The 26,766-nt window shown below is 45.7% G+C and overlaps 1 protein-coding gene across 1 annotated transcript; it reads right to left on the minus strand.

Moving 5' to 3' along the window:
- Positions 1 to 24,471: 24,471 nt before the first annotated feature.
- LOC127326574 (histone H3.2) lies at positions 24,472 to 25,110 on the minus strand. Its single transcript, XM_051353428.2, has one exon. It carries the CDS (start codon positions 25,075 to 25,077, stop codon positions 24,667 to 24,669), a length of 411 nt encoding a protein of 136 aa, XP_051209388.1. The 5' UTR covers positions 25,078 to 25,110; the 3' UTR covers positions 24,472 to 24,666.
- Positions 25,111 to 26,766: the final 1,656 nt, after the last annotated feature.

The raw sequence follows: 26,766 nt of genomic DNA on the forward strand, positions 1-26,766 counted from the left end.
GTTGCAGCTATGTTCCAAGGAAGATATGGTTGTGTCTATTTCGTTTTTTCCAAAGGAGGTTCCCAAGGTTGTGCCAGTGCAGACAGTCGCCGAAATAGTGGCAATTTCGTCAGAGGAGAGAAAACCTGGCTCTGATACCAAGGACACTACTGTGACTGTTGAGGAGGATGTACCATTGAGCGAGCTGAATATGCAACTCAAGAAGGTACAAGATGATGCTTGCAAGACAGTTGACAAGGGTCAGCGATGGAGTTTGTTTCAGACTCAGTGCATTATAAAGGGCAAGGCTTGCAAGTTGATGATTGATGGTGGTAGCTGTACAAATGGCATAAGCAAGGCGATGGTGGAAGCATTGGGGTTGTCTACATGGCGTCTTCCTGAACCAAAACGTCTTGAGTGGTTGAATAGATGTGGTATGCTGAAGATTACTCATAAGGTGTGTGTGCCATTTACAGTTGATGATTATGTTGATGAGATAGAGTGCGATGTGTTGCCATTGGAGGTGTGTGGATTGCTACTTGGGCGTTCATGGCAGTATGATCATAATGTGACACGTGCTGGGAGAGAAAATACATATGCTTTTATGCATGGTGGCAAACAGCGGACTTTGAAGCATATGGGTGATGATCATATCAAGTTCGATGTGGATTTGGTGGTACGCAAAGAAAAGTTGCACAAGCCTACAGTGCAGCATGGTGCATGATGTTCCGAGCGTCGATGTTGGTGATGTTTCAGCCATGCCTGTAGATGCAAGCCAGTTCTTGTTGGTGACAAGCCGGATGAAGCTACTCCTATTGTTGATGAAGATGTGGCAGCATGTCCTACAGTTCCAGTTTGTGTTGATGCCAGTATACAGACGGATGATGCTTGTGCTGATGGTGTTTCAGTACATATGGCGCAGATGCGCATGGGAGGAGTGGGAGGCGAGCGCGTTAGTGGAAACAGTGGGCAGCGGCACTACCGTGCTAGGAGTACTGCAGTCCAGTTTTCCGCGACACCGCGGATGCATCGAGGCAAGGATGGACGTGTGAGACACTTATGTGGCCCAGGCATTACACATCTTGTGCATGGTCATGTTCAGCGACACAGGGGTCCATCAAAACCTCGCAAGAATAAGGTATTGGCGCCGAGGTTCAAGTTCATGTGGAGAAGAAAGGAGGCGCCAAGTGTTGTATCAAGTCAAGCAAGCCGCGAGGGAGGATGTGGTGTGGAAGGCAAGTAAGACTTGAGGACGACGCGGACATGTGATGTTCATATCACGTCACCTTTTCCAGAAGACCCTCATGCGTTGGGGACAACGCTTCTTGAAGGGGGAGGATGATACGGGCATGAAGGCCTATGTGGAGCCCAATTTCAGGACTCCACCAGCTTAGTTATTTTATTTTATGTCTATGGTCATATGTGGGCCAATTAGGGTTTTTAATACGTTGTGTGTTTCGACTTGGGCCTGTCTGAGTCGAACTAGGGAGGCCCACTAGGGGCTTGGCCGGCCACCCCCTCATATAAGGGTGGGCACGGCTAGGGTTTAGGGTTAGATCAGTTTTAGGTTAAAAACCATTGCGTGTGTTCACGTGTATCATGCCACCAGTGGTATGGCGCTGCCATTTATCTAGTTCGAAATATATCCGCTGTGAAGGTTCTTGTGTTCATCAAGGATTGTCTAGCTCAGGTTTGAGGCGTATCGTTCATCGATCTGTTGCTTGTTGGATTCGTCCCTCTTCTCCAGGCCGCGTTCATTGCGTTGTTGGGAGGATCTACTACCCGGGTTCTCGCTGTGAAAGATCGGGCAACACCTAGGAGGATCTGGATGCACACAGCTAAAAAAGAGAAAAAGAATTATAGAAAAGAAATATCCCGCTACAGAGATCCATAACTTGAAGCAGCAACAGTGACACCACCAAGACAACACCAGAAGCTTAGCTTCTCCATAAACGATACATCCAAGAAAGAAACATTGCACAAACGATATCGTCGTCCGATCATAGATCTTAGGTTTTCACCCTGAATAAATTCATCTCTCTCAAAAAAAAATCCAAACCAGATTTATTAATACGGAAAAATATCCAACTCCTAAAATCGACCGTCAAGAACCCCACGTGGACAATTTTCAGCACCCGATAGCAGAAAATGGTTGGATGGAGTGGGTGCTTTGCTGATTTTTGCCGCACGCAGTAAACCATTCTGTGCGTGCTCTATTTCCACGTGTCTGCAAGTGACAAGGTATCAACTTGTCAATGCATATGGATTGTAGGCTAGGGTTTAGTTGGAAGTAGAGGGTAAGTAGATCTCGAAGGTTTCAGCCGAAAAGTACTCGACGATTGTGAAAACTAGGGTTTGTAGACAATGATTCGATTATTTCTTCGTCCCTCGACTCCCCCTTTATATAGGAGGTGGAGCCGAGGGATTCGTGCTATACAAGTTACAGAATCCGGGACGGTTTCTAACTCATCCCGCCAGATTACAAATAACACTTCCTACTACAACTCTTAACTTTCCTTAATATATCTTGGGCTCCCGAATCTTCTTATTCTTCGGGGCCTTCAGTAAACCCCGGGTACTATCTTCGGCAGGCCCATTTGGGATGCCTATGTCAGTAGCCCCCGAGATTTTGCTTGAATCGTAGAGTCAGGGAAAATCTCCACTGTTTATTTTTATTCGAAAACTTTAACCTTTTTATACTTCTTCACATAAAATTCTATATTGTACAGGGATAATGGTAGTTGGGGCTAGTTCATCTGACGGATCAGGTACTAGTTAACTGCTCTAGTGGCAATCCGCAAAAACCTTCTTCAAGATCACGTCCCTGGACATGATCTCGGGATACTGGTGTAAACTTCGACAGGTGCCGCTTAAGGTCTTACCATTCTGTCGAGTCCCAGTCAAATTTATCGGGTACCTAACGCGTCCGTTAGGATTTTTCTTCGTATCTGTTGATACGGATAAAAGTAGCAGAGCGCAGTCTTTGGCGATGCCACGCCCAGCAGAACGGATCTGGGGTCTTACCTTCGCAAATTTGCGGCATTCAGAAATTGATCGCAACTTTGGCGTTCTGAGAATATATTGTCGAGTGCTTTTCCGGCTGTTGGAATGGCACATTTTATCGAGTCAAATATGACTTATATTGCTCTCCCGATGGGAGTATATGTAGAGTTAATTATAACTCGAAATATACTCTCTTGCTTTTCTATCTTTTATTTTTGAACTTCATCGGGTACGCGAACAGCGTTCCCGATGGGAGTAGGCCCCGAGGCTACAGCCAAGAACTTGTGCTTGGTTGTAGGCTCAACATTTTAGTCCACCTTGTCACTATATTGTCATTATGTTCCAATATGATCTTCTTTTTATCTCTCGGGTGCGCGAACAGCGCTCCCGATGGGAGTAGCCCCCGAGGCTACAGACAAGGACTTGTGCTTGGTTGTAGGCTCCCGCAATTTCTATACTGCCATACTCGAAATTTTACTTTTTGTCGAAGATAGCCCCCGAGCATTTGGGCAAAAACTTGTATTTGATCAAAGGCTCCCGAAGTATTCAAATAACTTCTCCTGTCGCCAATCTTCTTTTATTTTCTTGTCGGCATGCTTCCCTTAATCAAATTTACTTCATCTCTGTTTAATAGTCATGATTTTTCTGCCTTGTGGGTCCATTGCTTCTACCACGTTGACACGTCGTGCAAGTGGGGGACACACGTCCTCCGCTTTTCCTGGCGCACGTACGGTAACGCTTATCTCAGTAAAAATACCTTTTTATCCTTTTATCTAGAAGATTTGTTGTCACCACACGATTTCTTCATCCAACGGTGCATTGCTTCACCCGATTCTTATATATAAACCTTTCTTCAACCTCCGTTCACTCCCTCGCTTGCGCCGCACATCTGTTCCTCTTCGCAAAAGCTTCCCCTGCGCCCAACTCTCTCTGATCTTCCGCACTCACGAACATTGCTTTGCCCATTGCCGTTGATGCCACCGCGTACGCGACTCACTCGCCACAGCACTCCAGAATCCAAGATGGCCGCCGAAGATCTTGAGTGGGAGAGATCTAAAATCTCCAACCAGGACATCAACATTCTGAAGAGGCTTGGCCTCATGAAGAAGGAGGACACCATCCGCTTTCCCAGCGAAGAAAGCTACCCCAACCCTCCAATGGAGTACCGGGTTAGTTTCGTTGATCACCTCATCCGCGGCCTTTCGGCCCCAATTCACGATTTCCTCCGCGGCCTTCTTTTTGTTTACGGGATTCAACTGCACCAGTTGACCCCCAATTCCATCCTTCACATTTCCATTTTTATCACACTTTGCGAATGCTTCCTCGGAATCCCTCCTAATTGGGCTCTGTGGAAACGCATTTTCTGCCTCCGCCGCAATGGCTCCCACAACGCCACCTATAACATAGGCGGCGTTGTTATCTGTGTCCGAACTGATGTCGATTATTTCGACGTCAAATTTCCTGATTCTGTCCAAGGATGGCGCAAAAGGTGGCTCTACATTCACGAAGAAAGCGCCAACTCTATTGAACACAACATAGATCCTTTCGACGGAAGTGCCAAAATTCAGCGCCGCCGCTCCTGGGATGCCGAAGCTTCTGATGAAGAGAAAAAGGCGACAGAGGCACTCATGTCTCGTATTCATCAGCTTCAAAACACTCGAGGCAAAGAGCTGTCTGGTGTTCAAATCACTGCCTACTTTCTTAGGATTAGAGTGCAGCCTCTTCAGGCTCGCAAAAATCCCCTTTGGACGTATTCTGGTGAAAACGACGCCAATAGAATCTCCAGTGATCTTTCTGCAAAGGACTTGGAGAAATTGATTCGAAGAGTTTCCCGCCTGGCTAAGAAGGATCCTATTCCCTCCTCTTGTCGCGTGGAACCATACAGCTCCGCCAATCCTCTCCCCGAGGTATTTTGTCTTCTCGAGTTTCTATCTTGTTCCGAATTTTCCCTGCATCTCATTGTATTGGTATCGCTCTAATTTTTCGTTTGTCGCTATTTTCTTACAGAACCATCCTACTATGACTTCCCTTCCTCCTCTTCCTGAGGATGGAGAAGTCGAAGAACAGGCTATCGTTGCCGAAGACATCCAAGGTTCTTCTATTCCTGAAAGTGAAGTCGCAGGTTCTCACAAATCTGCGGCTTCCCATGAAAAAGAAGTTGAATCTGAAGCCAGGTGAGTCGACGCAATCCCTTCCTCCGCTGTTTCCCCAAGGAACAAAAGGAAAAGGAATGATGCCGAGGATACGGCACTTCTAAGGCTGAAAAAGTTGTTCCTTCTCATCCGAAGGCAGCTTATGATCCTTATATTGAATCCTTCGTCAGCTCGTAAGTCGTCTTTATTTCTTCCTATGTTTGTACTCGAAATATTTATCTTGTCTTGCTTTTTATGCTGCCGATTTTTTGATCAACAGTGATGACGAGGAAGAAGTACCAACTGACGTAGCTCCTCGGACAAGCACGTCATATACTGTACTTGCCTCAGACACGCTAGTTGAAGGAGAAGAATCCTCGCCTCCTCAACAAAACGTCGTCACCACAACTCCACCAGCAAGCCCCCTTGCTCCTTCACCAAAAAGGACAAGGATTGAAACAAATCTTGAACCTGCCCTTCAATTGGGCAGCTCGTCGACTCTGCTCTTAGATGATGTAAGTTTGTCGATATCTATATTTCCGCTATTTTGTTTCTTCGCGCCTTCACTCTCTTTTTCATGCCTATGTTTCTCTTGTTGTATTCTTCTTTAACAGCCCATGATCAAAGAGCTTCTCCGCATCGGATCCCAATTTATTGGGTACCGTGAGTATGCTAGCAGAGCCGAAGGTAACAACTTTTATACTTGCCGTTTTTCCTTGACTTTTTGCTCCTGTTGCTTGTCGCGATTTTTGATCTTTCTTCTCTCTCTTTTTTATATCTCGACAGAGAAACTTGCAGAGGCCAACAAACGTGCCGACGCACTTGCTCAAAAACTTGAGCAAAGTGAGGCGGCTCGTAAGAAAGCCGAACTTGTTGCTAGCGAAGCCAAGGCCGAGGCTGATGAAGCCAAGGCAAAAGCTGCTAGTGTCGAGGAACTGCAGAAAAAACTTGAGGATACTGCATCTGCCTTAAACGAGTACAAAGCTGCACAAGCTTCTCGTGAACAGGGGATTCTCAAGCGCCTGAAAACACAAAGTCGCCGCACTTTCAGTAATATTATTGATTTCTTCTATTTTTATGAGAGCCGTTGTTTCTTATTGTTTGACCAACGCTTTGTTTTCTTGACAGACCAAACAAACCAAGATTTTGATCTGGCGAATCCTGTCGATGACCCTCTCCTTGACGCACTTTCCTATCTGGAGCTGCATGGGTCCGAAATTCGTGAAGGCGTGGCAAATGCTAATGCAGGATTGTCGGCGTTGTTCCCCTACTTCTTCCCGAAGAAAGAGGAGCCCTCGACTTTCCTTAACCTTGCCAAGATGTTCAATTCTCCAGAAGACCTTGGACTGAAGATGCGCCAAGAAAATATGAAAATTGCCGTCGAAAGCACTGTTGCTTTGGTTCTTTGACAACAACAGGCTGTTGATTGGACGAAAGTTGGCGACACCGAGCAAATAGAGCAATCAAGATGGAGATCGCTGATTAAGGCAGCCAAGCCCAACACGAAGAAGATCTTGGCCTATCTCGGGATCAAACCAGCGTCGACTCCTAGCTCATCAAGGCCGGAGGTCTAGTTGCATGCCTCTTTATTTTTCTTTCTATGTTTCTTTTGCTCTTGTCGCCAAAGTAGTCATTTGGCGACACGTACTTCCTTAGCTCCACTGTAATGCCTTTGTAATTATTCCGAGGGATTAATGAAAACTCTATCTTTGCTTGTTGTTTGATGTTGTCTTGTCTAAATTTCAGTTGATATTTGATAACTATACTCCGTCTTCCGCTCCTTCCAATATTTCGCCTTCTTCTTCTCGCTCGAGGAGAGCTTTTGCTGATACTGCACCTGTCGAAGATACCTTGTCGCAAGAACTGGATGAACTTCGACAGCAACTTCAGTATGCGAAGAAGCAAACACTTGTGATGATGGAGAAGTCTCATAAGTCATCTGAAGCCGAAAAAATTGCACTTCAGCAAGCTCGCGAGGCCATGGCTGCTAAGGAAATTGCTACTTCCGAGGCTGAAAAGGCGACTACTCGAGAAAATTTCATGCTCGAGTTAATGAATGAAGCCAGTGCAGATATGTCGGGTATGCTTGTTTCATCCTCCGATATCTTTCATCTTCATGCTATGTCTCTTAAAGGTTTCTACTTCGTTGTTTTGATAGGTTCCTTTATTGATGCTGCTGCCGAGGAAGAGAGGGTAAATACTAGGACGAACCTCCTTGTTAACCTTTCCCTTGACCATGGTTCTCTGTTTTGGGCTACTCCGGAGAGGACCCGCCAAATCGTTAGGTTTCAGGATCGCACCTCTCAAACTCGCGACTTCCTTGACTTCTGTACCAAGACCTTGTCTATGGTTTATAATTCCATGTTTCCTCGGAACATTCAACCAAAAACTCTTCCTGAGTTAATGGAGAAATTCAAAGAAGCTCACAGGATCCATGACTTCGTCAAAGCTCAATTGGTAGCTGGCGCCAGATTTGCTCTTATCATGCTTCAGACCGCCACTCAAATCTTGACCTTACCCAAGTTGTCGCGAAAGTTCATCGAAGGTAAAACGTCGAAGAGTTGGTGTTGACCGAATTAACACGAAGGTTTCGCCTTTGTAGCCGAAGAAATGATTGAAGACCTTCTTCGGATGGACGCCGATTTTTTTGCCGATGGTCATTATGCTGATTTTCTTGGCGCTGCTCCTGAAGAAAACAGAGTTACCCTTGATGACATATTGAATCAGGGCTAGCTATTTTCCCCTTGTAGATAATTCTTCTTTGTGACCCATGACTATGATTATATTGTGAAGCAATCATTATATTTCTATGTTTGTCTAGCCCCCGAGTGTTTTGGTGACTCTTTACTGTATTTGTATATTGCGAGGTTTTGAACCAAGGCATTTATGTATTTATGGCGAATATGAGCCCCCGAGCTTCTTTATTGAGTACTATTTTGTATTTTTATTGACTCACGAGGTATTTTAATACCAAGGCAAGGCTTTTCTTTTTCGATGAACTATATTGAAATTCGTCGGAGCAGAGACTTTAAGCATGTCGATAAAGAAAAGGTTATATTGACACTATCTTGAGTATATTGCAGCACCGCGAGCCCGCCACATTAAAAACCTTTCCCGGCCCCACTCGGTGCCCCGAAAAAGGAAAAGAGTGCGTCTGAAAACTTCGCGGGCGTTTCAAGACATTGAAGTTTTACAAGGACTATATTTCAACTCTAGGCGTAGAACCGCCTCGAGTTGCGCCACGTTCCAGGGGTGTGGCTCCTCCACCCCTGTCTTCTTGTCCTTTATACTGTATGCTCCTCCTCCGATTACTTCCGTGACAATGTAAGGGCCAAGCCATGGTGACTCGAGTTTTTCATGACTTTTTTGCGTGAGCCGAAGAACTAGGTCTCCCACCTGAAAAGATCTTGGCCGCAAACGTCGACTGTGGTAATTCTTCAAGTCCTGTTGGTATTTGGTTACCCGAGACAATACTTCATCTCGAGCTTCATCAAGTGCGTCGACATCATCTTCTAGCGCTTTTCTCGACACTTCTTCGTCATATTCGACGACGCGTGGAGAGTTGTGCTCTATCTCGATTAGTATCTTCGCTCCATGAACCAAGAAAAACGGAGTTTCTGTGTTGCTTGTGTTTGGTGTTGTTCGGATGCTCCACAATACACTTGGTAGTTCTTACGGCCAGGTATGTCGAGCTTTTTCCGGTGGTCCTAACAAGCGTTTCTTGATGCCATTGTAGATGATGCCATTGGCTTTCTCGACTTGCCCATTGGTTTGAGGATGTGCAACTGACGCAAAGTGCAACTTGATACCCACCTCTTCGCAATAATCTTTGAATTCGTGGGATGTGAAGTTACTGCCGTTGTCTGTGACGATGCTGTGGGGCACTCCAAATCTGAAGACGAGGCCTTTTATGAATTTTACTGCGGATGCTCCGTCTAGTGAATTTATCGGCTTTGCTTCTATCCACTTTGTAAATTTGTCGACAGCTACTAGCATATACTCCTTTCCTCCTGGCCAGGATTTGTGTAACTTGCCCACCATATCAAGTCCCCATTGGGCAAAGGGCCATGACAATGGTATTGGTGCTAGCTCTGCTGCTGGAGAGTGAGGTTTTGCGGCAAACCTTTGACACGCGTCGCAAGTTCTTACTATGTCCTTGGCGTCCTCGATTGCTGTCAACCAGTAGAATCCTGCCCGAAAAACCTTGGCTGCAATAGCTCGACTACTTGCGTGGTGGCCACATATTCCTTCGTGTACATCCTTCAGAATTATTCTTCCTTCTTCGGGTGTGACACATCTTTGCAGGACGCCTGAAATACTCCGCTTGTACAATTCCCCTTTGACTACCGTGAAAGCTTTGGAGCGTCGAATTACTCGCCTTGCCTCAACTGGATCATCGGGTATTTCTTTCCTGAGGATGTACGATATGTACGTCTGCATCCATGGTATCTGTATCACCATGACCAGGTCCTGATCTTCTTCTTCTTCCTCTTGCTTTTCCTTGGTAACCCCCGAGGGTTTCTTCTCCTTCTTTTTTGATTTTGTCGATTTGGTGGATCTCTCTGTTATCTCTTCCCAGAATACACCGGCGGGACGGCAAGGCATTGCGACCCGATGTTTGCAAGAACGTCGGCTTCGTCGTTGCTCAATCTACTAATATGATTTACTTCGCATCCATCGAACAACTTCTCGAGCTCGTTGTACACCTCCTTGTATGCCATCATGCTATCATTGACTGCGTCACATTGGTTCATAACTTGCTGAGCCACCAATTGTGAGTCGCCAAAGATTTTTAGTCGAGTTGCACCGCAGGCTTTCGCCATCTTCATTCCGTGTATGAGAGCCTCATATTCTGCTTCATTGTTAGATGCATTAGGGAACGTCATCCGAAGGATGTACTTCAACTTGTCACCTTCAGGTGATATGAGTACTACTCCTGCGCCAGCCCCTTCTAGTCTTTTGGACCCATCAAAGTTCATGGTCCAGGTTCTCGACAAGTCTGGAGGTCCTGTGTTTTGCAACTCCATCCACTCTGCGATGAAGTCTGGCAAAACTTGCGACTTGATTGCTTTTCTTTTTTCATACGTGATGTTCCGAGGGGAAAGTTCTATTCCCCAAAGGGAGACACGACCCGTAGCTTCTGGATTGTTTAGTATATTTGACAAGGGAGCTTCATTGACCACTATGATCGGGTGTGCCGAAAAATAGTGGCGCAATTTTCGTGCTGTTGTGAACACTCCATATGCTAGCTTTTGGTACTGAGGGTACCTTTGTTTTGAGGGCGACAAAACTTCGCTCACGAAGTATACTGGTCTCTGCACTCCATGGATTTTCCCTTCTTCTTCTCTTTCAACAACTAACACCGTGCTAACCACTTGGGGTGTGGCTGCAATATACAGCAGGAGAGGTTCCTTTTCCTTTGGCGCCACCAAAATTGGTGGTGTCGAAATTGTGCGCTTCAAATCCTCGAAAGCTCTATCGGCCTCTTCGTTCCATTGGAATTTATCTCCTTGCTTTATCAGAGCGTAAAATGGTAACGCTTTTTCTCCCAGTCTGGCGACGAATCTGCTCAAAGCTGCGACTCGCCCAGTTAGCTGCTGTATCTCTTTCAACTTTGTTGGCTTCCTCATTGTTACTATAGCTTGTATTTTGTCGGGATTTGCTTCAATCCCTCTTGCTGAAACTAGGAACCCCGAAGTTCTCTATTTGGGACACCAAAAGAACACTTCGTCGGGTTCAACTTCAGCGAGAATTTGTCGAGGTTGTCAAAAGTTTCTTTGAGGTCCTCGATCAGCGTTGCCCCTTTTTGACGTTATGACGACATCATCGATGTATACTTGCACGTTTTTCCCGATACGTGTCGCTAAACACTTCTGCATCATCCTCTGATATGTTGCTCCCGCATTTTTTAGACCAAAGGGCATTGTCTTGTAGCAGAACACGCCGTAAGGTGTAATAAACGCTGTTTTGGCTTCATCATCTTCTTTTAATCTGATCTGGTTATAACCAGAGTATGCATCCAAAAAGGAAAGACGTTCACAGCCTGCCGTGGAGTCGATGATTTGATCGATCCTTGGGAGGGGAAAGTGATCCTTAGGACAATGTTTATTGAGACACGTAAAGTCGACGCACATGCGAAGGACTGTCGTGTGTTTCTTCGGCACCATTACTGGGTTAGCTACCCATGTGGCTTCTGTAGATATCTCTTTGATAAAACCAGCCTCCTCAAGTCGATTTATTTCTGATAGCATGGCTTTGCGGTTTGGTTCCGAAAAAAGCCGCAAAGATTGTTTGATTGGTCTAGCTACTGGATCCAAGTTTAGGTGATGCTCGGCAAGTTCCCTGGGTACTCCTGGCATGTCAGCTGGACACCATGCGAAGATTTTCCAGTTCTCACGGAGGAACTTGACGAGCGCGCTTTCCTATGCGATATCCATGTCGTTTGCGATAGATGTCATCTTTTTTGGGTCTGTCGGGTGAATCTGCACTTCTTTTGAATTCTTCTCGGTATTGAAAGTTGATTCTTTGTTTGGCCTTCCAACGTCTGGCAGTACGTCGTAATCGGTCATGCTTTTTGACGCCAAGTACTCAGCTTGCATCCCGAAAGTTTCTGACAGCCGGTGAAAGTCCTTATCGCACTTATCGGCTAAGGCAAAGCTTCCTTTGACTGTGATTGGTCCCTTTGGTCCAGGCAACCTCCACAGCAGGTATGTATAGTGTGGTACCGCCATAAACCTAGCATATGCTGGTCGTCCCAACAGAGCGTGGTATTGCGACGGAAAATCCACGACTTCAAATTCGAGCCTCTCGATTCTATAATTTTCTCGGGTCCCAAACTGAACGTCAAGATTGATCTTCCCCAATGGATAACTTGGTTTCTCCGGTGTGATGCCGTGGAACCTTGTGTCTGTTGGTTTCAAGTTTGCTAAGGATATGTTCATCTTCCTCAATGTATCTGCATACATAAGGTTTAGGCTGCTACCGCCGTCTATGAACACTCGAGAGACATCAAATCCCGCGATAACTGCTGGCAGAATAAGTGCTGACTGCCCTGGTCGAGGAACTTGCTGCGGATGATCTGCTATGGTGAAGCCAATGTCTTGTCCTGACCAATTAAGATACTCAACTGTTGGTGGAGGCATTTTTTCTGCCATAAACACCTGTCGTGAGATTACTTTCTGAGCTCTATTGGACGGCCTTCCCTTCTGAATCATCGACACCGCTCCGTTGGAGTTAGGATCAACATAAGGTGGTGGTGTAGGTGCTACCGCTATTCTGAGCTGATGCCGATTGTCGTCTGTAATCGCGGGAGGAGGCGGCAAGTGAATCTCGCTTCTGGGTTCCCGAGGATTTCTCTGTGTTGCTCGCGCGTTAGCGTTTTCTGCATACCGCAACATTGCCTGAAAATTTCGACAGTCTTTCTGCAGTGCCCCGACTGTCTTTTACCGTTGCTATCGAGGAAAAAGTGCATCTGACACGGTCCATTCATCATCTCTTCAGGGGACACAAAAGGCCTTGGGAATCTAGGCCCGCTATTTTGCCTGTTGCGTGAATCATCCCTGTTATCACCTCGCTGCTCATTGCTTCTCGATAATCATCTCTCGTTGTTTCCTCCGTGTTTGCCCGAAAGCCTGCCGAAATTTGCCCTGGAGCGTCATAGTTCGGATACCGCCGAGGAAATCGTCGCCTTGGTTGATAGTTTCGACCACGGTCCTCCTCTGGTGACTGTGCCGTTTGTTGTGGACAGCATCTTCTCCATCCGCCCATCTGTTTGCTATCTCCATTAACGCGGATACTGTCTTTGGATTGGTCCTTCCCAAGTCCTCGACAAAATCTCCACGCCTAATTCTGCGACAAACGCATCTATTGCTCTCTCGTCGATATATTTGCTGCCGAGTTTTTGATGATATTCCACCTTTGGATATACTTTCTCATTGGCTCGTCGGCTTTTGTCGACATGCTCTCAACTCCTCTAACGACGCAGGTTTTTGCACGTGGATCTGAAGTTCTTGACGAACACATCCTCGAAACTTTCCCACTGTCGATGGATCCCGGAGTGAGTTTCTTTATCCAAGATCGTGCGGCTCCACTCAAATGCACCTGGATGCTTTGCATAGCTGTTGCCCTGGTTCCTCCTGTGAGCTTCACCGTCTCCAGATAGTCGACTAGCCAATCCTCTGGATCTTGAAGGCCGTCGAACTTTTTGAAATTATCGGGTAACTTGAATCCTGAGGGGACTCGAGTTTTTCGTACTCTCCTCGTGAAGCATGGTAAGCCGCACATATCTTCGTCGTTAAGCTCTGGAGATTGCCGATGATCCCTTCTGCTTTGCCGCGCTCTGTCGACCCTTGCTTGTGCTGCTGTGTCTCTTGTTCCACTTGGTCCTTGGTCTGCCCGGCTGTTGCTGCTTGCAGGTCGTGGACTATTTTGCCTTGCCGCTCCTTCGGGAGGCGTTGATACAAACGCTGTCCCCATAGCTCCAACTCCTGCTACCGCCATATTGTACAATGTTTCCCTTGGATCACCTGGAGGTGGTTTAGATGCAAGGATAAAAGCATGTGTCGCCATATACCCAGCTTCTGGTGTCTTAGGGATGATGTTTCCTCTTGTATCTATCGACATGAAGGACATGTCGAGATTTTGGACCAAGTGTTCTCTTTCTGCTTCAGGTATGTGTTGCAGCCTTGATCTTGCTCTGTTCCGCGCCTCCCTGTGGCTATCACCCGAAGTTCTAGATTGTCGACTTAGATCTGCCCTTCTCCTGCTGGATGCAGAAGCTGCCTCCTTTCTCCTGTTCAACTCAGGCCGTCTCTGTTTTTCCAATTCCCTGGCAGCTCGTGCGAGCCTATATTGATATGCTTGTAATTCCTCTGGTGTGGCCGTGGTAGCCATTGGTTCTGTACCGTTCATAGCTCTCGTGGCTCTGTCCCACACTGCTTGTGAAAGTTGAACCCTATCTCGCGGCTCTGGCCCGACGTATTTGTTGCCCAGGCCTTGTCGCAGATTGGAGGGATCGACGTATGGATTTCCCAGATCGTCGAAAGCCTCAGATGTTTCCTCTTGATCTTCAATGGCATAAATCTGATGATACTTTGTACTCAGATCTATGTTGGGTTTGGTGACATCATCATTGAGATTGATGAAGACCTTGCCCACTGTGATAGATTTGTCGATGAAGTCATAACTGTCGACATCGCTTGAGCCATCGCTTATATATGAGTCCGCAGATGACTCAAACGACATGTCGCTGAAGATCTTGGCGAGTTTCTCTCTTGCTCTGGTGCTGACGTAGCGTGTCGCCGAAGTTTCTTCTTCTCCTGACTCGGTTGATGATGCATAGCTTGAAAAATCGGAATCGACCGCCGACGATCCCGATGAATTCGGAATTTCGACACGATACGATCCCTCCTTCTCGACGCGAAAGTGAAACCTTCCGAACGTCATCTCCATGGGCTCCGCCAGATACGCATATGCATCCAAACGGGAGGGTGGGTGAGGAACAAAATCGACAAGACCAGCAGCGATCTGTTTACCTCGATCCATCGTGTTGCTTGCGGTTGATGATGTCGAAGATCTTGAACGTGCCATCGAGATCAGATCCTTACGCCTCTAGTTCCCACAGACGGCGCCAATTGACAAGGTATCAACTTGTCAATGCCTATGGATTGTAGGCTAGGGTTTAGTTGGAAGTAGAGGGTAAGTGGATCTCGAAGGTTTCAGCCGAAAAGTACTCGACGATTGTGAAAACTAGGGTTTGTAGACAATGATTCGATTATTTCTTCGTCCCTCGACTCCCCCTTTATATAGGAGGTGGAGCCGAGGGATTCGTGCTATACAAGTTACAGAATCCGGGACGGTTTCTAACTCATCCCGCCAGATTACAAATAACACTTCCTACTACAACTCTTAACTTTCCTTAATATATCTTGGGCTCCCGAATCTTCTTATTCTTCGGGTAGTGGGCCTTCAGTAAACCCCGGGTACTATCTTCGGCAGGCCCATTTGGGATGCCTATGTCAGCAAGCACGGAGCAGGCGAGCATGCAGCTGGCCGGAGGAAGAAGAAGAACAGCAGGGATAAGGAGAAAAAATATAGGATAAAACGAAAAAGAGTGTGGGTCCTTATGATTTTGATGGTTGTTTCTGGCATCTTAATCCGGAAGGAGAAAATTTGCTACCGTATCTCAAAACGATTTTACAGTAGGCATTATAGGGGACCGCGTTACAGGGGATCGCATTATAGGTGACCGCTAGAGATTAACACACGCCATCAACCCGCAGTCGGAAAATTACCACGCCCATGGACACAATTCTAATATCCATAGAATTATAACAATTGTTATCTTACTCACAAAAGGGGTGATAATTATACAGGTGTTGGTTTTTACATGAACAAATTCTCTTCTCGGTAGATTATATTCAGATAGACTGAATATTTCTTGTTTGTCCACCGAAGATTTCAACTCGGTTCATACTCTTAAGAAATATACTGTAGTCTGTGACAGACACTTCAAAAAAAATACTATAGTTAAGACATCCATGTAGTAAGATGTGCCGTAAATAAGCAGAGTGGCAAGCTTTCAGACTAACTATATTTGTGGTGTTGAAATTATACATCACAGGAGCAGGGTTCAGAGGATTCCAGGACTGTTGTCACCAGGAGAATCAATCCTGGAACTCATCCTAGATGCCGCAAGCTAACGTTCCACGGATGTATGCGGTTTGCCTCAACAACGGACAACGGTGATGGCGTCTCCTCTAAGCAACCTTGCCCCGCCTTCCTTAGCCACCGCCTCGCCGCCTTCGCACGCCGCCACCGCGCCGCTCCAACCTCCGCCGACATCTTCTCAACCTCCTCCTCCTGATCCAACACCTGAAGCCTATCGGGGGATTCGCGGCCGCTTTTTGAGCGTGCAGCAATCTTTTGTTTTGCGCGCGATGGATACATCCTTCGATCTCCAGGATTGATTGTTTCGGACCCATCGATCACCCGTTTCCTCGATCTGAATCGTAGAGTGATTGCTGAATCTGGTTGTGATGTTTCAGGGGTTTGCGTTGGTGCTACGCGGGAGATCAATGGGATTCAAATCGTCTTCGGGCCAGCAATTGGAAGCGGGTTGGACCGAGATTTTCTGGGTCGAGCCCAACGTTTTTCTTCGCTCCGATTTCGCGAGTGTGCGGTTGTTAATCCACGGCATGGGTTCGGAGCTTGCTCGGATTTACCCATGGTGGTTTCCAATGGGCTTCAGCCCATCACTGTTCCTACGGAGGCTCGGTTAACCTTTCCTGAAGAGAGGGTTAGGGTTAACCCTAGCTCATTCACCACGGGCACAGTGGTCTTCGTCTCGTCTCCTCCGTCTCCCAGATCTGATCCCTCCCACCCACCTCCTCCGCGCCGTTGGTCAGGGACGGTCGCCGGAGATTCTAGATCCTTCGCCCAGGTCGCTGCGCAGCCTCGGATGGATTGAAGGTTCGGGGGATCTCGTAGATCTCCGCCCAGGAGGAACTCCCCTCGCAGCAACTACTTCGGATTCAGGCCAAGGGCTGGATCTGACGCAGATCGCCGGGATGAACAGCGCCGTTGGGAAGACGAGCGCCGTCGTGAAGAAGATTGGCGTCGTGATGAGGAGATCTGTCGCAGAGACGAAGAGAGGCGCCAGGCAGATCAAGAGCGCCTCCGTTTCGAAGAGCGCAGAAGAGCTGAGGAGCGTCGTCGCCTTGATGAAGATCGCCAACGTGAGGCTGTACGAATCTCTGAGAAGGCGGCGTGGAAACGTGCCCTTGCTGAGAGGACCCGCAAGGAAGATGAGCTGCGCACTCGAGATCGTTGGGCTCACCGTGCTGAAATGATCCCTGGTGCCACATCCAATCAGGTGTCGACTCGATCCACAGACGTAAGTCCCATTGTCTCATCCTTGCCATCATCTAATGCCGTAGCTGCAGATGCTTTAGCGATCGATTCTAGAACTCAGCCACAGAATAGATCTACCATCGCATCAGATAGTTCTCAGTCTCTTGCCTCTCTGCCGGAGCCGGTGGGGTCCTCTGTACCTCCGCCTGCTCCTGCCTCCATGCCACCTGCTATTAGGAGATCAGTTAATCCTCCCAGAAACTTTGGTTCTGATTCTTGCTTTAATTGCGGTGGTGAGCACCATGTTTCTGTTTGTCAAGAATGTGATCCGTGGGAGTACAAGGCTCCTTTCTTCGGTAGTGAAGAATTTGGGTCTGGTTTCTACTCCATTCCTGTGCCTGAGGAAGATAACTATCCTATGGAGCAACTCAACTATGCCCATATAACTGTGGAAAAAGGTGAAGTGAACTGCAGAAACATTGAGCATGAATTCAACGTTTGGGCTGAATCTATGAAGATCAACTGGAGGTTCTTTACCAAAGAGGTCTCGGCTACAGAGTTCAGAACCAGATTCCCTTCAGCCAAAGCCATTGAAGAGCTAGCTCATTTTGGGAAACTATTTATGAGAACTGTTCCTGGTGCTATCATCATCTTGGAGAAGTGGGCTGGTGATATTGAACCAATTTCCATCATGCAGGAAGCTTGGTTCAGGATCAAAGGGATTCCCATGAAGTTTAGGAACAATTCTACAGTCTTCTATGCTGCTAGTTTGGTTGGCAAACCCCTTGCTTTGGACAAGAACTATCTCAGGCATTTTGCTTTCGTGAGGGTTAAGATTGGCAGTCTCCCTAACTCTAGAATTGGGGAAATTAAAAAAGGCTTCTACAAATTTCAGTACTCTAGGGAGCTGTTTGATCCTTCTGCAAATGCTGGTAACAGAGCTGTCATCCCTGTTGATACCCAAGGTAATGATGGGAATCAAGGTACTCCCAAGAGACAAAGAGTGGGCCTGCAAGAATCTGATGCTGGCTCTCAGTCAGCCCCTCCTAAGGTTTCTGGTAACCACAATGGTTCTCGTAGACAAAATGTGTTACATTCTTCTCCTTTGGCTGGGAACAAAGAGACTGGTAAAAGGAAACTCTTTGAAATGGATCCTTCCTGCAATTTGAGTGATATCTTAGTTCCTGGTAAAGCTACTTCTGCTCTCCCTGAGATTCATAAGCAAGTTGTTGATGCCTTGGCCTCTTTGCCATCACAAGTGGGAGAGGGTTCTTCCACCCAGAAAGGTGATGAATCCTACAGACAATTCGTCAATTCTCTTGCCAGGTCAAACAGTGACAAAGCTTTTACAATACAGAAAGAGTACAGAAGCCTCCTTGACCCCATTGCTGAGAATGTAAGAGAAAAAAGTGGACACTCTGAGGAGATGGTGGATTATGATAGTTCTGGCAACTCACAATCAACTGAGACTCCTTTCTTGTCTCAAGGGCAAGGAATCCTTGCTCTGGCTGCCCCTAGAATTGAAAGAACTGATGAAAGCTCCCAACCTGACCCTGACACTCAAGAGGATCCTCTCTCTCAGGTTGATAATCCTCCTGTTGCTGCTGAATCTCCAGGTGGTGGCAATCTCCACAACACTGGTGCTGGTGAAGGTCAACGTCTACATCCTTCTAGGATGAGTTCTAGGATTGATTCTCTGGGAGCTCACAACCTAAGAATTGATACAAGAGCCATGGAAAACGTCAATGCAAGAAACATTCCAGGTACAAATTTAAACACTCATAATTCCTTTGCTTTGCTTGATGATGATGACATTTTAAGTAGAGCCTTAGAAATGGGTGTTAATTCTGCTTCCCTTAGTCTTGAGAAAATCAACTATCTGAAAGATCTTGAAATTGCTAGACATGCTATAGTTTCTGTGCAAAATTCTGCTATTGATTCTAATATTGCTGACAATCAGCAAGTCCTGTTGCTTGGGTTTGGATCTTATCAAAGTGGCAGTGATAGAGAGGTGGATGAGGATGATTTTACTCTTGTTGTGTCCAGAAAGAAGAAGAGATCAAAAAAGTCTGCATGCAAGATAGGGAGAAGTGGATCACAGTCAAAATCAGGTGATGCCACTGTGGGAGCACAAGTAAAATCATGTGCTGCCCAGGTGAAAGCTTGCAATAACCACCCTTTGAGTGGTATTGTAGCTGGATCCAGGAGAAGAAAACAAAACCCTAAGTATTTATGATAGGTGCTTCTATGAACTGCAGAGGAGTGGGTAAAAAGGGTATGAGTGTTTTCTTGGCTGACTTATTGAGAGATCAACAACTTGACTTCATTGGTCTTCGGGAAACAATCAAGAAAGATTACTCTCCTGCTTTCTTCAGGAGGATTGACCCTAGAGGGGAGTTTGATTGGAAATGGATCAGCTCTGTTGGTAGAAGTGAGGGTATCCTGGGTGGTTTTAGGCTATCCAGGTTTACCATTTGTGACACTTCTGTGGGAAAATTTTACATTAAGGTAACTTTCTCTGATCTAAAGCTTTCGGTGAAATGGTGCCTGGTGATTGTGTATGGTGCAGCTCAGAATTGTGATAAAGAAGAATTCCTTGTGGAGCTAGGCAATGTGTGCAACAATCAATCTCTACCACTTTTGGTAGGAGGAGATTTTAATTTGTTAAGATTTTCCTCTGAGAAAAATAGGCCAATGACTCTCACCAAATGGTCTGATATTTTCAACTCCATTATAAACTCTTGTGCTCTGAGAGAGATTCATATGGCTGGTGGGCAATTTACTTGGTCCAATAATCATGCTGACCCTACTCTGGAAAAATTGGATAGATTCCTCATGAGTAGCTCTTGGGAAGATTTGTTCCCTCTTGTCACTGTACACAAGCTTTTGAGAGATATTTCTGATCATAGTCCTCTGATCCTAGATACTTTGGACATTAGGGAAAAGAACAGAGACTTCAGATTTGAAAAAAGATGGCTCTGTGAGGAAACCTTTTTAGATAGAGTCAAGAGAAGCTGGACCAAACAGGTGTTTGCCACCAATAGTCTTGAAAGGCTGCAGAAGAAATTAAAAAATGTTAAAATGGCTTTGAAGGGCTGGGGAGCTAACTTGAGAGGTGCAGACATTAAGAGGAAGAAGAATATTAATATAGAATTGAAAACCCTTGAAGATTTTGAAGAAATTGGTCCATTATCTTCAGACCAAAGGAAAAGAAAGATTCTGTTACAGTAGGAAATGTTGGAAATCCTTGACAATGAAGAACTCTTCTGGAGACAGAGATCTAGGGAAAACTGGCTTTTACAGGGGGACAACAACTCTGCTTTCTTTCATAGAGCTTCCAATGGATGCAGGAGGAAGAGAACAATCTTCTCCTTAAAATGGGTGACTCCATTGTACAAGGTGATGCTGCTTTATTATAGCATGCTCCTTTTATAAGGAATTGTTTGGCCCTGTATCCAATTCAAATGTTAGATTGAGGGATGAGATCTGGACTGAGGGGGAACAACTCAATGATCTTGATAGGATGGACATGGACAAATGTTTTTCCATAGAAGAAGTCAAGGATGTTATTGATCATATGGAGAAGAATAAAGCTGCAGGCCCTGATGGTTTTCCCATCGAATTTTACCAGCACTGTTGGGAGATAATTAAAGCTGATATTATGAAGGTTTTTGAGGATCTGCATGATCACAAAATTACTCTTGACAGAATTAACTATGGGATAATTACTTTAATCCCCAAAACTGATGATGCTGACATCATTTAAAAGTTTAGACCTATTTTCCTGTTACAAGTCTTTTATGAGATTGTAACTAAGGTTTTGACTGTTAGAGCAAATCCTGTGATGAATAAATTACTGCTCCCTTGTCAGACTGCTTTTATAAAAGATAGATATATCACTGATGGTGTGATGTTACTCCAAGAAGTGCTGAAGGACTGTAAGTTCAGGAAAAACCAGGGAGTGATTTTGAAAATCGATTTTGAAAAGGCTTATGATAAGGTGAATTGGGATTTTCTATTTGATTGTTGTAGACAGAAAGGGTTCAGTAACAGCTGGTTGTCCTGGATTAGAGGAGTGGTTTCTGGTGGGACCCTTAGTGTCAAAGTCAATGACAAAGTGGGCCCATATTTTGCTAGTCATAAGGGAGTGAGACAAGGGGATCCCTTTGCCCCCTTCCTCTTGAATATGGCAGCAAATAGTCTGGCAAAACTGATACATCTGGCCCAATCAAATGGTTTGATCTCAGGTTTGGCTGATAACCTGATACATCAAGGGATAGCAGTTTTACAGTATGCTGATGATACCATTCTGTTGATTCAAGATATACCTCAACAAGCTGTCAACCTAAAGCTGCTATTGTATCTTTTTGAATCCATGTCTGGTTTGAAAATCAATTTTGAAAAGAGTGAGGTTTTGATGATCCTGGAAGATGATACTAAGCAAAAGTTATATGCTGAGCTATTCAATTGTCAGAGAGGCAAATGGCCTATCAAGTACCTGGGAACACCAGTGTGTGCCAGAAGAACTTCTGTTTCTGAAATGAGGTTTCTGGGTGAGAAAACCAAAAACAAGATGAGTGGATGGATTGGTAATTCCATGTCTATTGGTGGAAGATTAGTGAAAATTGATGCTTGTCTATCTACTACTGCAGTATATCAAATGTCTTTGAGACTGTTACATAAAACAAACATTGAGCAAATAGATAAACCCATCAGATCTTTTTTCTGGGTTGGTAGTGCTGACAGAAGGAAATATCACTTTGTGAAGTGGAAGTGGATTTGTAAACCAAAACAGAAAGGTGGATTAGGTGTTAAAGACCTGCTCAAGTTCAATATCAGTCTGATGTGCAAATGGTGGTGGAAATTGAAACATGATGCTGGCCCTTGGCAAGATTTCATGAGAAATAAGTATCTTAAGGATAAAGGGATCTATTACACAAAAAGAAGACCTGGAGACTCTGCTTTGTGGGCTGATATGATGAATGTGGGAGATATTTATCTCTGTGGGAGAAGGATGAGAGTCGGGAATGGGATCTTAACTAGTTTTTGGGGTGATTCTTGGTGCAGTATTAGCCCCTTGAAGGATATGTTCCCTGTTCTCTTCGATATTTGCAATGATCAGAACATCACTGTGGCTGATGCAGCTGTCCTAGGGTGGAGATTCACTTACAGGAGATGGTTGACTCCTGACCTTATCATCCAAGAAGCTGGAATTCTTCAGATTATGAACCAGGTTAGGTTGTCTCAGGAAACAGATTCACCTCGCTGGAAATGGTCAAAGAATGGTAGCTTCACAGTTAAATCAGTGTACAAACACCTATGCAGTAATGGGAGAGACAGATCTTTTAAACATCTTTGGAAAAGCAAGATCCCTCTCAAAATCAAAGTCTGGCTTTGGATGATATGGCATAATGCCATTGCTACTAAGGATAACCTGGTTAAACGCAATTGGCCTGGGGCTTCGACCTGTCAGTTTTGCAACGAACAGGGGACCATCAGTCATTTATTCTTTGGGTGCTCAGCTGCCAAATTCGTCTGGAGTGCTGTCGCCACTGCCATCAACTCTCCCACTCACCCTGGGAGTTTTGCGCAATTTTTCTGGTGGTTCCCACAGTTTATTCCTGCGAGCCGTAACACTCAGATAGCTGGTTTGGCTGCTATCTGTTGGGCTATTTGGAAGATTAGAAATAAAGCTTGCTTCGAAAATTAGCTCATTAATACCCCTTTTGACTTGATCAGTTACGCTGTAGTCTTCACGAATTATTGGGCAGGGCTCCATGGGGATAAAGACGCTGAGGACATTCGTGCAGGAGCTGACGGCCTCATGCGTCTGGTTGCGGCTGGAGCTGGAACTTCTTCATCAGGGAACGCTGGACGTGCTGCTCTGCCTCGCCTGGGCGACAAAAAGCCTGAAGATGGTGATGACGAGATTGGTTCATAATGATGATGAAGCTCTTCTGTTGCAGTGTCACGAGGCAAAGTCGGAAAAAGCTGGAAAAAGTCGATCATTCGGTGTGGTGTATCCCCCTCGTCCTAGCTTGATACTTAGCTCTCCTTAGCCTCATGCTCGAGGTGCTTTTTGTGTTGATTTGTCGGGTTTGTAATTAAACTCTCTGAACGTTAGCATTAGGCGGCGCTTCCCCTTTTCTTGCTTTCTCTGAACTCGCCTGTATTTTCGTTATCTCTCTGATAATGGAAATTCGATCCCCCTGGTGGATCGTGTGGAAAAAAAAAACCAGGAGGCGCGATAGTCTGCGCAGTGGACATAAAACAGAGTGGTAGCATTATGCAACTTGTAAATAGACAGAATTGCACAGGAGAATGTTAACAGTGTTCGTTCAGGTTCAGAAGCATCCAACTAGATTAGAGATATCATTTCAAAAATCTGCGCACTAGACATACCCGCACTATTGTGAATTTTGACGCAGCCACAACATCATCTAAGCTAAAAGGTAAAAGTTCAGAACAAACTAGCTAAACTTGGCAGGAAAATTCACATGTGTTGGATAATCTGATTGACGATTTGCTGAAATACCATATGGATAATGGACACAAAGCTCACATAGAAGGACATACGGTCATTGTCGTGCATATGTTCGACATCAGTTAATCAACTTTTCGAGCATAATTATAAACTTCCCAGAATTTGTGTTTTGTGTTGAGAGTGTGATGTGCTAATTGATTGGATATTAGGTGCAGACAAATTGGCGCTTGTATTACCGTGCGCCGCTAAAGTTCTGAATAAATACTACTGAATGTTGTGATTTTTTTTTTTTACAGTACTGAATGTTGTGATTAACACTTCATCAGAAAATAAACACTGCGGATAAAGACATGCATGGAAGTTATACTGTAACTATGTAGCTTTAACATTATTTATACAGCAAAAGAACAGGGTTCAGACTACAGAAACTTTGAGGATTTGTGAACTGGTGATCAGGAAGCACAAGAAAAGCATCAAAGGATATGCACCCTGAACATAAAACATGTATTGATAGATAATAACATGTAACTAGTGCATCCACAGAACTGAACACGAGCATGTCAAGGAGTTCGTTCAGGTTCAGAGGCAGACAACAAGATTAGTGATTACAATGAATGACACTTACAAGGCATCATTTAAGCTAAAGACCAAACCAAATTAGAACACACTAGCTAAGACGGGGAGCAGTTTGCAAGTTGAAGAAAATATATTCTGGTAGGAGAAGTTCACGAGAAACTGCGGATTTAACATGTAAAACATAGTGGTACAGTAATCAACTGATCGATACATAAACTGGAGACGACCACCATAACATGCTGTTCGCTTATGTTCAGGACTACCAAGTCTACAACCAGATTAGTTATGTCTGACGCCACCAACCATCATTTAAGCTGAAATTGGTACTAACAGAACGATGGCTAAATTGACAGAACAATTCACAAGCTAGATAATCTGATGCATCATTGGGTGAAATCTTATCCGATCAAGACCAGACAAGAGGAAAAAGGCATTGAGGGGGACAAGTTTCAGATCACATAAACATTCTCTTTTTCAGTTGCTGATGACAACAAGATGGTAACATCAGAACACACGATTACAAGGCAAGAAACGTTGAACTTCGTACAACACTAGCACGTCTCCATTACTCAACACCGTCTAAAACAAGAAGCTAACCCAGACTGATACACCCGCAGGTACAAGAACGAGAACGGTGCTAGCCTAGGCCCTCTCGCCCCGGATGCGTCGCGCGAGCTGGATGTCCTTGGGCATGATGGTGACGCGCTTGGCGTGGATGGCGCAGAGGTTGGTGTCCTCGAACAGCCCCACAAGGTAGGCCTCGGCGGCCTCCTGCAGGGCCGAGACGGCGGAGGACTGGAAGCGGAGGTCGGTCTTGAAGTCCTGGGCGATCTCGCGGACGAGGCGCTGGAAGGGGAGCTTGCGGATGAGCAGCTCGGTGCTCTTCTGGTACTTGCGGATCTCGCGGAGCGCGACGGTGCCCGGGCGGAAGCGGTGCGGCTTCTTCACGCCGCCGGTGGCGGGCGCCGACTTGCGCGCCGCCTTGGTGGCCAGCTGCTTGCGCGGGGCCTTGCCGCCGGTGGACTTCCTCGCCGTCTGCTTCGTGCGGGCCATGGCTTGGTGCGTCGAGCGCGCGGTGGGTGAGGAGGAGGGGAGCGGGATTGGGAATTTGGGGGACTGGATTTGGAGTGAGGAGGAAGATGGGGCGGGGTTGTGACCTACATAGGCAGAAGCGCCAGTAGCAATATAGTCGGGCCGGCTTCTGGGCCCACGCAGGCATAGGCATCTATCATTCTGGCCCGTTACTGGGTCAGGAGGCTGCAGGCCTGCAGTGCGCCAACGTTCTGTCGATCCATTCCACCGGCTCTGTCTATTTTCTTTTTATTCCCGACCACATCTTATCTTTTTTTTTTCCTTCCAAAATTCGTTCCGTGAATAGTTGCACAATCAAAATAATCATATTCATTTTCCTGCATGCATCTTTGTCTTGTTTTTCTTATCCATTTCGTTTTCATATTAGTACCTTCCTTTGGAAAACCGTCATGGACATGCTAGGTACAATGGTACTACTCTCTCTATCTCACGAAAGTTGTATGAAATTTATCTAGATTCAGATATACCTAGATATTAAATAGCATCTAGATATATCTAAATTTTAATAAATCTTAGACAAGTTTTCTGAGAGAGAGAGAGAGAGAGAGAGAGAGGGAGAGAGAGAGAGCAAATATCCTTAATGTTTTGTAGCCAACTGCTACACCACTCTGAGGGGTGAAAGTGGTGACGATAATTTCCTACCAAAACCATATTCATGACTGATCGTACATGAAAAGATAAGAGCCTTTTATATCCGAACACAATCAGATAGAGACTGGTCATACAGAAACTGGCTGTTTCTTATTAGGTGAGATACGGTCACCGTAACTGTCAAGTTTATCACCAGCACAAGTGAGTAGATGATAACTATAGCGGCGATGTCCTCAACAAGGTAACGGCACCGCCACCGTCCACCCTGGCCAAAGTCAGAGCTCGGTTTATATTGACAGTCGTGCCTCCCCAACTCGTAGCCGTATGGATCAAATCCGCGCTAGCCCCCAAAACGCGTCGCCGCACGAGCGGCATGACCATAGGCCTTGCAGCGATAGATCTGGGCAGGTGCCCTAAACCACGGCCGCTGCCTCCGCCCGCCATGGTTAGCCTCCAGACGCGACGGAGACCAATGGGGATGGATGACACCGCCGCTTGACCAAGCTTAAGTTGCATATAATTTCGAAGCAGTTTCTTAATCAACTTAGAGTTTAAAAGCCAATATCGAGAACAGTAGCAATTGTTTTCTTTAAGCCATGGCAATGAAAGGAGGCGCATTTGTCAAAAGGATACTTGGCCAAGGGCCGCATGAGCAGGCCCGGGCCCACGGGAGTGCGGGCCGTGCGGCCACACAGGACCCAAATTTTTTGGGGCCCAAAATTTATAAGTTCGCCTTTTATATATGGTAGGCTTCAGAAAGTAATCGCAACGTAAAGAGCAGCATAGTTAGTCTTAGATTTAGATTGGTAAGGAGTAGATTCCAAGTTCGAATCCTATTCTCGTTGCTGCTGCAGCCAGCATGTTTCTTTTTTATTGGCGATTTTTATCTATTTTGGTTGATGTAAATGTTTGGTTATTCATTTTATTGGCATTGAATAAATTCAAACAAGTATTTTCTATTCCGATGGATGCCAATGATGCAAAGTGCTAGATGAACAAAGGGAAGGTTGCAAAGTCAATTCCCGCAGGTGCCAGCCACAACACACGTTTGTTTTTCTA

This window comes from Lolium perenne, chromosome 1 (genome assembly GCF_019359855.2).
Source record: "Lolium perenne isolate Kyuss_39 chromosome 1, Kyuss_2.0, whole genome shotgun sequence".
NCBI lineage: Eukaryota > Viridiplantae > Streptophyta > Magnoliopsida > Poales > Poaceae > Lolium > Lolium perenne.

What these genes read in the sequence shown, in the direction of transcription:
- LOC127326574 (XM_051353428.2), bottom strand. Translation starts at nt 25,077, where the DNA reads ATGGCCCGCACGAAGCAGACGGCGAGGAAGTCCACCGGCGGCAAGGCC.